At 35.8% G+C, this 18026-nt stretch overlaps 1 protein-coding gene across 1 annotated transcript; it reads right to left on the bottom strand.

Annotated features, from left to right (window-relative positions):
* Window positions 1-90: 90 nt before the first annotated feature.
* LOC148943775 (mitochondrial-processing peptidase subunit alpha-like) lies at window positions 91-17496 on the bottom strand. Its single transcript, XM_089101236.1, has 3 exons — window positions 17471-17496; window positions 9666-9928; window positions 91-209 (listed from the first exon to the last, which is right to left on the bottom strand). The coding sequence occupies exons 1-3, from the start codon at window positions 17488-17490 to the stop codon at window positions 91-93; spliced, it is 402 nt and encodes a 133-aa protein (XP_088957362.1). The 5' UTR covers window positions 17491-17496.
* Window positions 17497-18026: the final 530 nt, after the last annotated feature.

Raw genomic sequence — 18026 nt, 5'->3', positions numbered from 1 at the left:
CCAGAGACTATTCCAGAGTACCGTCACATGCATTTTTTTTTTCATGTTTTAATCCGATTAGCCAATTCTTTATTTGTGTTATGTATTCTATTAATATTGAGGAATTAAAAAAGGAATATGCAAACTTACACTAAATGCCAACTTTTCGAGAAAGTGCGATACACCGCTTGGATAGGCGACTTCATATCTAGACCCAGCGTCAATGACAACTATAAGAAAAAATAAGTTAAAGCAATAGACAGAGAGAGAGAGAGAGAGGATAAACAAAGATAGAGAGAGAGGAGAAACAGAGAAGGAGAGAGAGGAGACAAAAAGCAAAAGAGGGAGAAAATAAACTATGGAGCCAGATGAAATTGTCAACGTTGTGACATATCAAGGGTTAAGACCTTAAGTATAATTTCATTTTCGTAAAAATAAAACAGCGAAAAATGTGCAAAATATCGTTAATTAAGGGGTATTGTATAAATGACCGAAGTTGAAGGGGGAGGGGCAACATCCCTTATCCCACCGTACGATCCAGTCGAGTGCTAATGATTTTTCTTTAGTTTGAGGTTTTAAGTCAGTTAAAAGACCATAAATACACAAAATCAAGCGCACAAGATTCTAAAATATAACAACTCTTTAAATGGTCATCAGTAACTAAACAAGCGACTAACATAGAAATTAATGAATCAATTGTGTCAAATTTAACTAAATTGGTTTATACTCTAATTATACCATTGCTAAATCAAATTCCGTAATGTTTGATGATATTTGCAATACAAAAAAATTATTCCGGTGCTATTTTTCTTATATCTTGTGTTGACCAAGGCAGCACTGTTATTTTTGTATTTTACCTCACCCTCCCTCCTATGACTCGATTTTTTCTTTTTTTACAACATACACGAAAATCAAAAATTTCAAATAGAAAACTAGCTTCGCAGCTTCAATCGTCTCCCCGGCTATTAACAGAGAAAAACACATAATCCGTTAAGGGTGACAAAGGGCTCAACTAACGTGGGAGATCAGATCAGTATGATAAGAAAAAGGAGGGAAAAGAGTAAAAAACAGTGTTTGAGGCAGGACAAGCACAAAAATTAGAGATGACCTTCTTTTTGCCGCAAAAAGGAGAGAAACTTTGGAGTCACTAGGTCAATCGTCAATGAGAACTTTTATTGCGACGTCCTTTGAAATCACCGAAATAGCACAAGGAGGAAAAGAAGAACGTCTTTGATTGTTGTAAACTATTCTTAATTTAAATTTTCACAGTAAGATGTATTTTTCTTTCTTGTGATATTTCTGTCATTCGTTTAAAAAGCTAAGAGACCTGGGTGGATTTTACTCATTTAAATAAAAATTCGAATAGAAATAAATACTTTTATTAGACAGTGGCAATAACAATCACAAAACACACTGAATTTTTTGGTTCCATGAACGGTGACCGAAATATCCAATATATTTTTTTATTGTTATTGTCACTGTCTAATAGAAGGGTTTATCCCTATTAGAACTTTTAATTATCATCAAGGAAAGGCAGTGTGGTTTTCAAAATTACCTATGTACACATTTAATTGAGGCATGAAGTTTAAAGAAAGTGCAAGCATATAATGATTAAAGAAGGATGAAGAGAACATATAGGCATAGAGAAAATTAAACAAAAAGATATCCCCAGTTACCTAGGCAAGATAGTGAATTCAGTAAAATCTAAGAGGTTGAATAGCCATGACGCAGTTCGTTTTTTTAGCATTTTATTTATCTAAACATGGATTCAAAATAAAAACTAAATGAACCTTTCAGATTTAAACGAGTCACTTTAAATGTTCTTTAAGTTTACGAAAATCACAATTTGTGCATAGCGAAACTGACATGTGACGAAATTACAGCTCCAAGACGAAAAAGAAATCAGAAAAGTGTTTGAATAGTGTAAAAACTATGACAGCAGATCTCATCGACTTAATTTTCAGCTCTATATAAATGTCTAGAAATGATTATTCATTTCATATGTGTTTACATGGATATTTCTTTTATCTAGTTTGATGTGTCATTTTTGCACATTATATTTCTCATTATTTTGTTTCTATTACATTCATGGTCTTTTATACAATTTCGTGTTTTTTTGTTTTTTTTCAATTGATAGGACATTTAGTTGGTTTAAATATGTCAGTGAGAAATAAAAAAATTAGCAAACAGTAAAAACTTCCATTCTGCCCAAAAAATCCTGACAAAAATAAAAACTTTTGGGGCTTACTTTGCACTCCATAGTTAGTATTTTGTTCCCCCTTTCCTTCGAATTTAATTGTTATGTTGAACTGTCAGCAAATCTGAAATTAGCAACACCAACGTAGTTTTCACAGTTACCTACGGAAATGCCAATATGTTCCGATAATTTTATAGTAGATCTAGACAATTTCGTTAGAGATCAAAGCTGATTTTTTTTTTTTTTTTTCATTCATTACAATCCCCTCGCGAAAAATGAAATTTTCTTAAAATTATGCCAGGATTGCCCATTCACAAAAGCTCAAAATTTGGCAAGTTCAAAGTAAAAAAATATGCATTATATGCTGCTGTTTTGCATTTTTTTTAGGGGGGGGGAAGGAAATAGATTTATGACCCCCCTATGCCTTAGTGTACAGGCATGATTCGGTTACATCCTTAATTGTGACAGTCAAGTAATCGATATAAAAATATTGATAAAATATTCATTAAACAGTGAGCAAATTCAAAATATTATCGTATAATGGTAATTCTTTGCCTGAATATGTCAGGGTAAGCGTCTATTTTACCTAGGTAATTGTTATACATTAGATTGAAACACACACTATGACGGGAAAAATTAATCAGGACAGGACAGTATCATCAATTTTCCTTCTCCCTTCCTGTTCAGAACTTGCATCATCATGCAGCAATAGCTGCACTCTGGAAAAGAACGAACCACAGCCCATAGTAACCAAAAATTTAAAAATGATTTTGAAAAAATATTGAGTGAGAAAAAATTACAATTAGAAGCTGATCCAGGGATAATAACTATGATTTCGATCATTTTTAAAGGTATAAGTTTATTGCTGAGACAAGTCTATGGAAATCTAGAAAGCTTGCCTAAAAGCCCTCAAAAATGGTGTTGCACTACTGAAATCACCATTGTCAAAAACCAAGATAGTGAAAACATAACATTTTACAATAATAATTCAATTATAAAATATAAAAGACAAAAATATATATTATATTATAAAATATATACATATTATAAAATATAAAAAGACAAAGACAGATCATCTTTGTCTTTTTTTAATTCAAAATGAGCAGAAAATAACATGAGTAGGGCTCAAAACCCCTATGCCTTCCGAAGGCCAGAACATAATTTGCACTTTACGAGCAGAAAATAACATGAGTAGGGCTCAAAACCCATATGCCTTCCGAAGGCCAGAACATAATTTGCACTTTACGAGCAGAAAATAACATGAGTAGGGCTCAAAACCCCTATGCCTTCCGAAGGCCAGAACATAATTTGCACTTTACTGAAAAAATATAAATGTTTTTTACTTTTATAACTTTAATAAATCAAATAATATTAACATTTTGATTACAAAATATCAGTATATGTATATTAAACTGACAATGCACATTTATTTGTATTTTTTTTTTTTAGTAAAGCGCAAATTATGTTCTGGCCTTGGGAAGGCATAGGGATTTTGAACCCTACTCGTGATAATTTCTGCTCGTATTGAGTTTGACTCGGTTATTTATTGTAATTTCAGGTCGTTTTGGGTTTCATTTATTTATCGATGCTGATTTGTGGTAGTTTCACGCTTCGTAGATTATTTGATTTTATTTTTGCTCATTTTTGTTTAATGGAGTTCTTTACTTTTCTTTGAAAAACTTATTTTGTGGAAAGCTTTTTTTTAATTAATTTCTGTTCGTTTTATATTGACATAGTCTTTTCAGGGAAAGAGAAAATAATTCTTTAAATCTTTTCGTTTTTTTACGACTTTATATTTTGGCCTGCTATTTGTATAATGGAGAAAATTTTTCCGGAATTTTTAACAACATACATCCTTTTAAAAATCTGGACACAAATAGTAGTGTTTAATTTAGTTTCATACCTCCTCTAGTTTATCTGAAAATAGGAAACTTGATACCATTCGCAAAAAAAATCTGTTTACTTTCTTTGATAGCTTGGGTACACTTACGCTATTTTGAATTGGTTAAATTTTAAGAGCAGAAGTAACCCCGAAAGTTTGAACATAATACCCTCAGTCGTTCTTGGGATACTTCTGAGATGCCTTATTGGGAATTAGCATTAACACAATGCATTTTGATGTAATCTTAAGGCAAAATTTATTCAAACATAATGGGCAAATTGGAAGGTGGGCATGGGAGGGGGACTAGTTGCTCTCCAATCATTTTCTAATATGCAAAATGGCGTTAGACCTTTCTATTTTTGATCAAATGAGCCCTTTTAGAAGTTCTTAAGACAAGTCTTTCGATACGAAATGCCCTGGTCTAAAAAAAAAAAAAAAAAAAAAAACAGATTGTGCCCACTTCGTTCTTTACTATAAAAATGTCAAGCCTTCCAATGACTTTCGACTATTAAAAAGGGCACTAGGCCTTTCAATTTCCAATCGAATGAGCCCTTTTTGAGTTTCCACGACTACGCTTTCTATAAACACCTTACATGTCCCAAGAGCATAAATTACAACCCTTGCTCTGAGTGCTTTGAGGAGGTTCTCGTCCTCAAAGACCTAATTTTCAGAATTTTCAACTACATTAAACAAAATGGCTATCTCAAAATTTTGATTGGATGTGTTTGGAGAAATGGTTGGCGAGAGAGGTGCGTTAGTTGCTCGCCAATCACTTTCAATTATTAAAAAAGGCACTAGCCCTTTCAATTTCCAATGGAATGAGCCCTTTTGAAGTTTGTACGACAACGCTTTCAATAAAAACCTTACATTCCCCCAGGGCATAACTTAGAACCCTTGACCGGGGAAGGGGGGGGGGGTATCAACCTGAACGATCTAATTTCCAGAACTTTCAACTACGTTGAAGAAAATTTGTATCTCAAAATGTTGATTGGATTTGCTTGGGGAAAAGGTGGAAGTGAGAGGGGGGGAGCTGTAGCCTACGCAGTTTTGTTGATTTAATCCTGTTTACAATTTAATTACTTCATCACTTGGCCATTTTGTTTTGGTTTTGTTCCGATAAAATTGTTGGAAAGCGATTTACATTATAATTTAACTAGTATAATTTTTACGATATAACTTAATCATTTTAACACTTTGTTCAAATGTAATTTCTGTTGTCTTTTTTTCTTTTGTACTTTTCTACTGCTCATTGTCTTTGTTAAAACGTATTATTGGTTTTATTTCAATCATCTTTCAGTTTGTTTCAGTGCTTTTCTTTTCTCTTTTCTTTTGCCTTTCATGGTTTTTCTTCTTTTCTTTTTTCTTTCAGTTTTCTTTCTTCTTCAATGCTGCACCTTGTCTTTCTAAGTACGTATCTGTACTTGATTTAGTTTTATTCATTTTTCATTTTCCTTTCTATTGAAAGGAATTACTGGATATGAAATCAAAATATAATTTGTACTATATTTGTATTTTGCTAGTTATCTTGATTAAAATTGTTATCTTAGTATTTTCATTTGTTTCAAAGGATCAGGCAGTGTGGTCTTAGAAATTATTTTAAGAAACTAATTACGTTCTTAATCAGTCAGTAAGGAAATATCAAACTAGCCTGATCTCCAATAACAGACCTTGTGGGCTCCAATGAGCTTTAAAAGAGCAGAAACAAGGACACTTTTCTGTTATGGGAAAAATTAATAAAAATTGCAGGTATTTGGGAAATAACTCTCACGAAGTCATCTTTGGAGCACAGTTTATAGAATTATCCAGTAAGTTTATCGCAGATCATTTCTGGTCTTCATTCTCGGTGCGAACAAAAAGCTCCTCCCACTTATTTCTGCATTAGCGGGTTAGTGTGTTTTCGTCAATCAATGAGAAATGGTTACAAAGTGCATTATTCGTAATTATATATAATATATATATATATATATATATATATACTTAGGTCCCAGCCATCCTCGTGGGACGTTTTGGGGTCACTCCTCTTGCTAGCTCATGCGTAAGGGCTCGGTACATTGCTCTATCTGGTGCGATACGTGATAACTGGGCTATCTTGACGTTGGCGAAGTGGAAGTTCTCCATCTATCGTTTTCGTGGTCTGCCTCGTGGGCGAAAGCCATGGAGGGATCCTTCAAGGGCGATTTTTGGAAGGCGGCTCGGCTCCATTCGCTTGACGTGGCCGAACAAGCACAGTTGTTGCTTCTTAATTTTACTAAGTATGGTTTCAGTGGACTGGAGCCTTTGACGTACTTCCACATTTGTGATTCGGTCAGTGTATTTGATTCTAGAAATGCGACGGAGGCATCTCACCTCAAAAGCTAGAAGTTTTATTTCATCTTCGGTTTTCAGAGTCCATGTTTCACATCTATAAATAACTATGGGGATTACTAAACTGTTGAATAGGCGCATTTTGAGTTTGTTGGATAGGTGGTTACTTGACCAGAGGTTGGCTAGTCTTCGGAAGCTAGAGCTAGCAAGTGCAAGTCGACGTTTCACGTCAGAGCCATGGCAATTATCTGAGGAGAGTAGGCTACGAAGGTACAGGAAGTGGTCAACCGTTTCAACCTGTCTCCCGCCTATGATGATAATGGGTGGGTTGTCTAGTTCACGTCTCGTAGTTACCATGACTTTGGTCTTGCTGGCATTGATCTCCATCCCGAACGGCTTTGTAGTATCGTAGACTTTATCAGCTTGTGCCTGCAATTCTTGTGTAGAGTTGGCTAGCTCATCAATATCATCAGCGTAGGCAAGATTCTCTATTAGCACCCCTCCTATTGTTGCGCAATATTCCGACTGCATCATCGACAGAACGGCATTTAGAAAGAGGTTGAAGAGATGTGGTGATAAGATGCAACCCTGAAGTACTCCTGACGAAGTTGTAAACTCTTCTGACAACCCATCAACGGTTATTACTTGGCCTCGGAACAGGTCGTAAAGACTCTTGATTATTTGGACTATCTCATAAGGGATACCGTAGTGAAGGAGGATATACCATAGTCCTTCGCGCCAGATCAGGTCAAATCCCTGACGGAAATCAACGAATAGTTGGTAGAGTTCTTGGTTGAATTCGATGTGTCGTTCCATGAGTTGCCGAACGACAAATATCTGATCGATTGTTGATCTTCCAGGGCGGAAGCCGGCCTGATATTCTCCAATGGCAAAGGTAGTTGTTGCTTGTATGCGTCGGAGTAGGATTTTTGTCAGGACACGTGACTGATGGCTCGTCAGGCTGATCAGACGGTAGTTTCCGCACTCTTTCTTTGACCCCTTTTTGTGAATGGGTATAATGGCAGCCTTACACCACTGACGGGGTACGTGGCCGGTTTCCCACACCGCAGACACAACGACATGATAAAGATTAGTTACATCATCTGGTCCGATATAAATGAGTTAAGAGATGACTCCGTCTGGGCCAGGAGCTTTTCCTTGTTTGAGCGACTTGACTGCCGACTCGGTTTCTGACTTGAGTGGGGGTGGTGGTTTGAGTTCTTGGTCAGGTATGGGGAAGCGGGTTAGTATTTTAGGATCCGCAGCTACTGGGGGATTCAGTTTATCGATAAAGTATTCTTTCCATCTTTCAAGTTTCATCTTTGAATCGTAGATCTCATTTCCGTCTTTGTCCAGGATCACTGATGTTTGCGGCTCTTTTTTCCGACTTAACTCGCGTACCATTCTGAAAACTGCTCCACTATTCCCTTTCTTGGACAGTACTTCGCAGTCTTCATATTTCTTCCTTTCGCAGTTGTCCTCCTATAGGGGATTCTCCCACGATGGTGTTCTGCTTCACCATCCAATTCAAACCATTGCTGGGAGAAGGTTTTTAACTGACAGTATGTGTCCACACGCCGATGGGCCCTGCTAAGTGTAAATTCGAGAGACTTTCTTCCTCCTCCGCCTGTATTTACATCCCCCGGGCGAGGGTGCCCCAGTTTCAATTAAGGACCTTCAGGGACTGCGTCCCCCCTTGGTCCGCGCCTCCTACTCAATGGAGGTACCCTACATATCTGTAGGGCGTTCCCCTATCCGCCAACTGGGGACGCACTGAGTGGCCTGGAGAGGGCCCCTGCTGAGAAGGTGACTCAGTAGGTACTCAGACTCAGTAGGTACTCATATATATGAGTACCTACTGAGTACCTACTATACTACTCATAATATAGTAGGTACTATATATATATATATATATATATATATATATATATATATATATATATATATATATATATATATATATATATATATATATATATATATATATCGGCGCGTACAAACATCTCCTCTCATTTGATCTGCCGTTAGCGGTCCAATTACCCTGGAACACGTATTTTGGCAGAAACTTTCTCAAAATGCCTTTGAAACAAACTCGAGACATCGAAACCTACTTGTAATTCCTATATATATATATATATATATATATATATATATATATATATATATATATATATATATATATATATATATATATATTTATATCGGCGCGTACAAACAGCTCCTCTCATTTGATCAGCGGTCAGCGGTCCAATTACCCTGGAACACCTATTTTGGCAGAAACTTTCTCAAAATGCCTTTGAAACCAACTTAAGACTTCGAAACCTATTTTTAATTCCTAAAAAACATCTAATAATAACATTACACTACTAACTAACGATTTTCATGTATGTATTGGAATAAATTAATTTAAAATTAGTTTCTTCAAAATTAGTGTTCCAACGTTGAAGCCAAGTTTCGCGTCCAAGAGAAATCTGACTTGTCTACCCGTGAAAAGATCTGATGCCGCTTATGTTTATATCTGCAAAAACGTTCTCTAGAGCATTCGCACCCCGGTCCGGGTTTTTATAATGGGTGATAGGGAATGATCATACTGCTAATTCTATAAACTGTGCTTTGGAGCAAGAAAATAGTTTAAACACTGAGAACAGGAAAAAATACGAAAACTGGAAGAAAATAAAAACAATGGAGGACAAATAATTGGCAATCAATCTCTTCTTCTTTTAGCTGTATTTCATATTTCTGTTTTAGTCTTATTTGTTTGTTAAAAAATTTGTATACGTTGCTTTTTTTCACGTCTAGTCAGTGTAGGTTCAAAACGTATTGGCTCTACTTTAATCACACACTAGGTTATTGCACTAGATTTCTCAAAACTAGCCTTTTTATTAGATGTTTTAACAAGTCCCCCCCTCCCCCGACTTCAAAACCAAATTTCTTGAAATGTAAATTACTGCACCTATTTAAAAAAGATGTATTATATTGTTATTAATTACAAATAATTTAAAAGTGTTACTTTCCTCATATTTAACGGCAAATAAATCCCAGATATTTTTAGAGTAGAAAAAAGTTAAAGGCAAATAAAGATAAAGATAATTTATTTTTTTCCCTTCATGAAGAATTGAACTTCTTGAGTATCTATTATGCCATCGTATTTATCAAACCAATTATTAGTTTTTACATTTAGAAGCAGAAATTATTCAAACTTAACCGAAAAAACCTCTTAGCTTGCAATTTGACCATCCTGGTAAAATGTTTTTGGAGCAAAATAATTAGACATTTCAATTGGCAAACACTGTTCAACCTTACCTCCTACAGTGCAGAAATTTCCAAATTGTTTTTCTGATGCCACCCTGAGTCCATTGCTTAAAGCTGTAATTTTCGACTCACTGGCACTACTATCTGGTGTAGAAAATATGGCAGGTGGCAAACCAACAACAGGCTCGCTTAATGACGTTTTCAGGCACAAATCCGAATCAAGCTTGACATCCGAAGTTGGAAATGGAGATTCTCTTTGCACCTTTGAAGAACATTGTCTGGTTTGATATTGATTAAGGCAACTTCTTATGAGCCTGAAATCATTAAAAAAAAATCAGTCAATATTATTGCAAGCAGGAGAGAACTAAGGGTTGCCAAGAGAAAACTTTATGTCCAGGTCAAATTAAGATCCATATTGCCAAAAAATCCCTTCGAGTGCAACTGGGAATGATTTGCACAGAAACCTACATATTATTGGTTTTAGATAACCCCCCTAAAAATTATCTCATACCTTTGTTGTTGGCTAACAACATATTATTTTGTTGGTTGACATATTGTTTTGTTTGCCAATCTTTCCCTTTTTTAATTCGTATTGTAAACATTTGCACAAGAAAAGTCAGATATGGGACTCATCTTCTCCTCCAGAAATTGGTGCACACACACCACACCACAAATTTACAATACTATTACTATTGCTACTACCACTAACGACTCACTGCAAATACCATGCCACCCAAGAGCAAAATAGTTATGCGCCCCCCCCCTCCCCTTTTTCATCCCATTGCTCAGAGCTACACTCTTTAATCTGTCCCACAAAAACTGCTACGGCTTTTAAATCTGTTTCTCATGACTTTTTCCCATCCTAAATAAAAGCTTCCACCTTTTGCTTGACACCAGCTTCATTACCACATGTAAAATATTAAGAACTAATTGTATTAATCTTCTTTCATTGTTAATCAAAACACTGTGAATTACACCCTTTTTTAGCTTAACTTAAAATACTTTAGCTTAACTTATCAAAGATCACCTAAAATGGCTTACTTAGATTTAAATGGCATAGATATCTTTTTATCTCCTCCCTCCAATTGCTTGGGTCTTTGGCCCTTACAGTTGACACTTGCTTTGATTGGGAAGTGCTTGGGCCTTCAGCCCTTGAAGCTGGTCCTTACAGAAGTAACCAAAGATTATAAAGCAAATCTAAGGTTATAGATAAACTTGGAAACCACACTTAATTAGGAAATAGGTTTTTTGATTACTTAAGTTATTAAAGTCACAAAAAAACCTTCCTAATTACTCTTACATTAAGTAAAGCAAACTGTTCTTGAAAAAATTTAACAAATCTTCCTCTTTCTTTCAAAGCGCCCACACTTCAGACCCATACTTTTTCTATACTAGTTCATTTTGAATTGAAGTTATCAAGTATTTTGCAGTAGGTTGCATCAAGATATGGCTAATTGTAGACAGAGAAAAGCCAAAACAGATAGTCCAAGTAATTGAGAGGCAAATGTTTAAATGGCTGGGGCAGGGGTAAATGACGGGAGTATGCATGACTCTCTTATTGGACACATACTTGTTTGTTAAGGCATGCCTGCCTAGAGTCTTTTGTTAAGGCATGCCTGCCTAGAGTCTCAGGCATGTTTCAGACCAATCTCAGGCAGAGTCTCAGAACTGTCACCAATTTTCTAATCTTTTGATGCAGATTTATTTCCAAATTCTTCCAGATCATTTTCAACTGATAAAAAGTCTATTTTCAAGCTTAAATAGTCTGCGGAAACCCACTTAGAACTCCACACCCTTCAGATAGTGCCTCACCAACCTTCTACATCCAATCCCATACTTTCGACAATTTTCCACCAGCAAGGATATCGAAACCTTGTCGAATGCCTTGCAAAAATCAATATAAATACAATCAAACTTTAGGCCTGATTCAGCCATCTTTTGAAAATCATTGATTACTACCATTAACTGCATGTTACACAATCAATTATTTTCGAAAACCATGCTGTGCTGTGCTCCACAATTTCTATTTTTCAAAATAATTTTGGATCCAATACACAATTACTTTTTCCATAATTCTCAAAAAAAAAATCGCCGTATTCGAGATAGGGCGATAATTTGTAAAATCCGACCTTGGTCCACCCTTATGAAGGGGTTTTATGAACGCCTTTTTCCATGCAGCAGGGCACTTACCAGACTCCAAACAAAGATTAAAAAGAAATGCGAGTGGAGCCGCTAAAGAAGAAGCCAGTTCTTGCATAATAACATTTGAGATACCATCTATATCAGGGGCTTTATAAACAGAAAGCTCACGGATAATTTTTTGGACAAGCTCAGGCGCTACATCAGAGTCATCATATTGTGACTCATTCTGTAACACAGAAGCTTCTGGTGCCAGTGATAAATTAGATATCTTATGGGTAGCAGCATTAACAAAAACGGATGAAAAGGTTTTGTTAAAAATAGCTGCTTTTCTTTTATCATTATTAACAGTTTCACCAGTGACTGGGTCATTGAAGACCATGGACGATGGCGACTGCTCTTTTTTCCCCTATTCACATACTTCCAATACCTTTTTGGACAACTTTGCGCGCAACTAATTATGGACAATTCCACTGACTTAGTGTGTGACCGCAGGATTATTGTCGCCCTATTTCTCACCCTCTGGGAGAAAGATGGAGAAATATATCGCCTAGTGTCTGTACTAGTTTATGCCCAAAACTCAAATCAGATAATGTTGTACTGTGTGATAACCAATCTATACCTGGAGCATTAAAGTCACCAACAATCACAATTTCAGACGAAACTGACAAAAGGTAAGTAAGGTAGCTGAGTAGGCCCTCGTCTTTAATAGTACTATCAATACTCTTAGACGGGCTCCAGTAAACCACTACTATATGCACACTTTGGGACCAACTTGGATGTCTCAGCTCAAAACTAACTACTTCATGTCCTTGACTTGTAAACTCAGAATAAACTTCTTTATATTTTAAACTCAGGGAAGAACAAACATAAACACAAACTCTTTGTTCATAGTTAATATTATGCACAGAATCGTATCCACTTTGTTGCCTAAAATGGACAAAGGGGTCACCCAAATTCTTGGGCAAAACTTTGGTCACAACAATTACATGGGGTTTCTGGCTTTGAACAAGTGCAACAAATTCATCACACTTTGACAATAAACAATCTGCATTTGTATATACCACAACTAACTTTTCACTATGACATCTCTGATTTGTTTTGGGGATGAAAAAGCCTCTCTTGGCACACTAGTTCTGGCCCATTTTTCCACGTTTTTATTTTCCAACCGGTTTCACCTGCAGCTACTTTCCCAGTAAGCTCCTTTTTAAGTTCATCATACTTCTTCTTCTCAGCCATCTCTGCATTGCTTCTGTCATGTGCAACATGGAAGTTTGGTATGTTAGCCTGTTCAGAAGGAAATAAGCTGCTATATCATGATCAAGGGGGGACTTGAAAATCACCTTTGCTGGTCTACTTCTACTCCCTTGTTTTCGTCCCAGGCGTACAGACAATGCACACTTAGCTGGACACTCATTCAGCAGAACTTCATTGGCATACTTAAGATCACTTTTATTCTGAGCTTTCTGGCTTATCACACTTGTCTCCTCCAAGCAAAACAAAATGAGGTTTTTCTCTTTTTGTACTAAGTCACCAAGTCCATGCTGAGTTACTTGACTCGCAACTACAGAAATCTGCTGGTCCAAAACCGAACCAATCTGGCTACAAAGTTTGTTGAAAAGGTCAGTTTTTGCTTTAGGGGTAACTTGTGATACTGCTAAGGTAACCTCGTTCTTCAGATCCGACCAAGAACACTTTTCCTGTAGTTCAGTTTCCAAGACCTGAATTTTTTCACTTAGAGGTTTAAGAAGCACCTGAAATTGAGCATTCAATTCCTCCTTCAAATCCGGCTGGAATTTTGCAAAAGAGTCAGTAACAATTCTCTGAATAACTTCTGGCAAAGCAGCTGTTTCTTTTTGCTTACATAGAGGACAATACCAGGTTGATCCTAAGCAACAACTCACTTTTGTAAACAGTTTGTATTTGGGGTCTGACATATTCAAACAATCAGTGCAAACCCACTTTTTACAACCATCACATAGAAGTGCATGGCTTTCATCTTGCAGGCTAGCATCACAGGCTGAACAAAGTTTGATTCCTTTTTGGAGTAACTGACAAGGTCTCTTCAAAGCAGCATTCATTTTTGGGCAAAAAAAAATTCAGTCCAATTTGGCTATATTGTGATGACTTTGTAAAAACCAGTGTAGCAACACTGCATGCGTCAGACGGCAACCCTGTGCACAGGAGAAATTCTTTGGAGCTTTTATGTCAAGGAAAACAAGGGAAGCATAGAGCCCCGCTACCTATTCCCCACAGTTTAAGAGTCAAAGGACACGGCAGGTACCTCTATGGCCATTGCAACAGGTGCCCTCCCCTATTCTGCTTGTGAAGAGCCTCAAATCCTGCTAGTACAATAAAAGACTGGTTTGCTCCTTGACCTCTAGATGGCGCTCCAATGTAGGCCTTTGTAGGAGAGGTGTACCATAGGTGAATGAAACAGGAGTTTTATCAATGGGGAAGAAAACTGCTTAAAGTTGTTATTGTTTGGCATTGTAGAGATACTGGAAATTTTTGTTAATGGTGGGGATTTTAATTTTAAACAACAAAGAACAGTGTCCTGAAGACGTTTCTTTACTCTAGTATCAGATCTTGACTTTAATTTTAGGTAAATTTCACTATTCAAAGACTCTGTATGTATATATATATATATATATATATATATATCATAAAATGAATGCAATCTAGAATCCGCTATTGAGAATTATTATAGATGACGCTGTTTTGCTTCCAAGCAAAGAGCATAAATTAGTAATAATGTTATAAGGCAACTCCAGTTAAATAAATCTATTCTTCAACACAAATTATATGAGAAGAATTGAAAACTATGTTATCTTACTGTTCCTGGGATCACAGAATCCAAATCGAGCACAATCTTGGTTAAAGAATCAAACTATTTCCATATAAATTTGACTTATTTCAAACTTGGTATTTTATTTGCTTCCACTGATTAGAAAGTTACTATACATCCTAAATCCAAATGTAACATTCTTTTGCATTGGAAATGAACTTCACATCCACCCTCCCCCCCCCCCCCCAATGTAAAGATACATACCATAAGATGTATATATGCACTAAATTTTCAGTAAATTAATGTTTTCTTTAAATTAATTTAAGAGTTAGGGTAAAATTCTAGACAAGCTACTTTTCACTATCTTGTAAAGGGGTTAGGTTAGGAAAATGAAACTTTCAGGGGTGGATCTACATACTAAAGTATATCCCAGGAAGGTATTTTCAAGTATGCACCTCAACTCCTTCTTTTCTAGAGGGTACTGACCTTTAAAAATATTTTTGCTATAAAAGTGAAACCTTGCAAAATAGATCTTCTGCTTAAATGAAGTACAAGAAAACTTATTTGAGCTTCACAACTTTGCTTAATCAAAATTTATGAGGTTTCAAAGTTCCTAAATTAACAAAAAAATGTTGACATGGCTTAAAATTCAACTTCAATAACATGAATTGCATAAACAAAACCAAAACCAGAGAAAAAGAAACTGAAAATTAAGACATAGGCCCATGGCTGCCCATCAGTGGAATTTTAGAGGGGGATTACCTGGTCTAATCAGCAATTCCAATGCTGTATAATAGAAATCTCTAAACAAAAATATAAAAATATAAGGCAGTACCATTCAGCCAGGGTGGGCGTGGAGCCCCCATCTGCCCCCCCCCCGTAGATGGGTGCCCATGCAGAGGACTAATGTTGTTTTGTCAAAATTACATGGTAAATTTGCAGGTGGCACAATAATTTAGCTAGGATGAAAGTGAATACATCATTTGATGCCTTTTTTTATGCTCTTTCATAATTCAATAATAGCTTCTGTCACAAATTGCATCTTGAGCCCTTAAAGGGGCCCAAAAGGTATTTTATATGAATTATGAAAGAGCATAGAAAACCATTAAATGATGCTTTCATTTTCATCCTATCTAAATTATATGGTCCACTGCAAATTTACCATGAAATTTACTCACCCCCACCCCATTACAGTGCAAATATATACCCTGAAGTGTTGACAGCAAAGTTTTGAATTGCAAAATTCAGTGCTATTTTTGTCTATGGCATTTTAAAAACTTGAAATGTTAGTAAAATGGTTTATATTTGTGTTGCCCAATAAATGAGGTTTGAATTGTTATAAATAAGTATTCTTGGAATATACTACTCTTGAACAACTTATTTACAAACTAGTGACATGTTTTAACAACATGTCACTAGTTTATAAATAAGTTGTTCAAGAGTAGTATATTCCAAGAATATCAATGACTTAATTGCTGTTGATAACTTCTTTATGTGGTTACAAAAGTAAAATACCTTTTGGGCCCCTTTAAGGGCTCAAGATGTAATTTGCAACAGAAGCAATTATTGAATTATGAAAGTGCATAAAAAAGGCATCAAATGATGTATTCACTTTCATCCTAGCTAAATTATTGTGCCACCTGCAAATTTACCAATTACACTAGGTAGACCTGTCAAGTAGGCAAATTTCTAAGACTTGGAAATCAGAAGAGGGTTAAAATAGACTAGAAGCTTGGCAATACCTTTCCAGAATATGTTTTTAGCCCTGAATTCATTACTGAGATTTTCATTTTCCTGGCCTAACCACTTCCCAAACTGTAGACTTACACAAACTTTTATTATATAAGTGTAAACTTTTATTTATGTATACAAATCTTTAAATTAGCCGGTAAAGTTCTACAAAATCATATTATTGAGTTAGGACTAAAGTGAATACACCATTCGATGCCTTTTTATGCTGATTACGAATATAATCAGCATTTCTATCGGAAATGAATTACAGCCCCCCCCCCCTATATATGCCAATTCAGGGTTTGGTTAGGTGTCGTCTATATCTGGGGGGGGGGGGGCTGAAATTCATTTATAGAGGAAATGCTTACTTTATTCGTAATAAGCCTAAAAAAGGCAGTAAATGGTTTATTCCCTTTAGTCCTAACTCATTAATATGATAGAACTTTACCAATTAGCCAACTGGCCAACCAGTATTTTAAGCCTAGGAGTCTAGCTGGACATAAGGAAACATATAAAGAAAACAATTCTTACTCCACAATATGCAGAATAATCCTAGCTAACACATTTTGCAGGGGGATAGCCTTTATCTTCACTTCTTTCCTTGTTTTTCCAGTTTTCTAAGAAATTTACAATTTTCTTAGGACCTATATATTCACAGAATATATACCCCCACTACCCTAATGTGCAAATATATACCTAGAATTGCATCCTCAGTCTAAATATAACATCCATTTGCATCACCAAATGAACTTTATTACCATATTAGCCATATGGTGGATGTCCTAGGCTAGCCTATTGGCCCATAAGTAATGATTTATCTTAGGTCAAAAGCATTATGATTTATCAAAAATCTTCTAAGGCATAATTTCACTGAGTTTCTATGATATCTATTAAGCATTTGTTTACCACATTTAAACAGAGTTTTAATAGTAAAGTTATAACTTTAACTTAAGAAATTCACGAATTTCTTAGGACCTAGCCTATATATTCACAGAATATATACCCCCACCCCCTAATGTGCAAATATATACCTAGAATTGCATCCTCAATCTAAATGTAACAGCCATTTGCATCATAAATGAACTTTATTACCATATTAGGCATATGGTGGATGTCCGGCATAATTTCACTGAGTTTCTATGATATCTGTTAAGCATTTGTTTACAACGGTTAAACAGTTTTAATACTAAAGATATACCTTTTCACATTTTGTCTCATTTTTACTTTTTGAAAATAAACGCGAAATATTCTTTTTACCTCTACTTGACAGGAAAAGCAAAGTTACCGAAACGGATCGCAATCAATCACTTTTTTTCATGCGACAGGCGAGCTCATCTATAGGTCCTATGTCAATTTTAAATTCTTGGCCAACCTGCTTGAGACTCTAGGCAGGCGTACCTTACCAAAGACTAACACACAAGTACTTGTCCAATAAGTGAGTCATACCAACTCCCACCATTATACCCGTACCATTTAAACATTTTTGCTTCTCAATTACTCGGACTATCTGTCTTGGATTTTTACTTACAATTAGCCATTTCTTGATGCCTACTGCAAAATACTTGATTATAAATTCAAGAGGCACTTGAACTAGGCAAAACGGACTTATTTATGTCACTGATAACTAGATGATTACTAGGTATTAACCCATTAACGTAATCTAGTTTTTTTCTGTATCCTTAGATGCATTTTTGATCTCTGGTGGTGATTCAGTTCTTTGTTCGTCTTGTTGTTTTCGTTGGCCGGCAAACAGA

Source organism: Artemia sp. Qi Xiang Cuo, chromosome 15 (assembly GCF_049724085.1).
Source record: "Artemia sp. Qi Xiang Cuo chromosome 15, ASM4972408v1, whole genome shotgun sequence".
NCBI classification, from domain to species: Eukaryota; Metazoa; Arthropoda; class Branchiopoda; order Anostraca; family Artemiidae; genus Artemia; species Artemia sp. Qi Xiang Cuo.
This window is presented reverse-complemented; position numbering and strand designations above follow the sequence as displayed.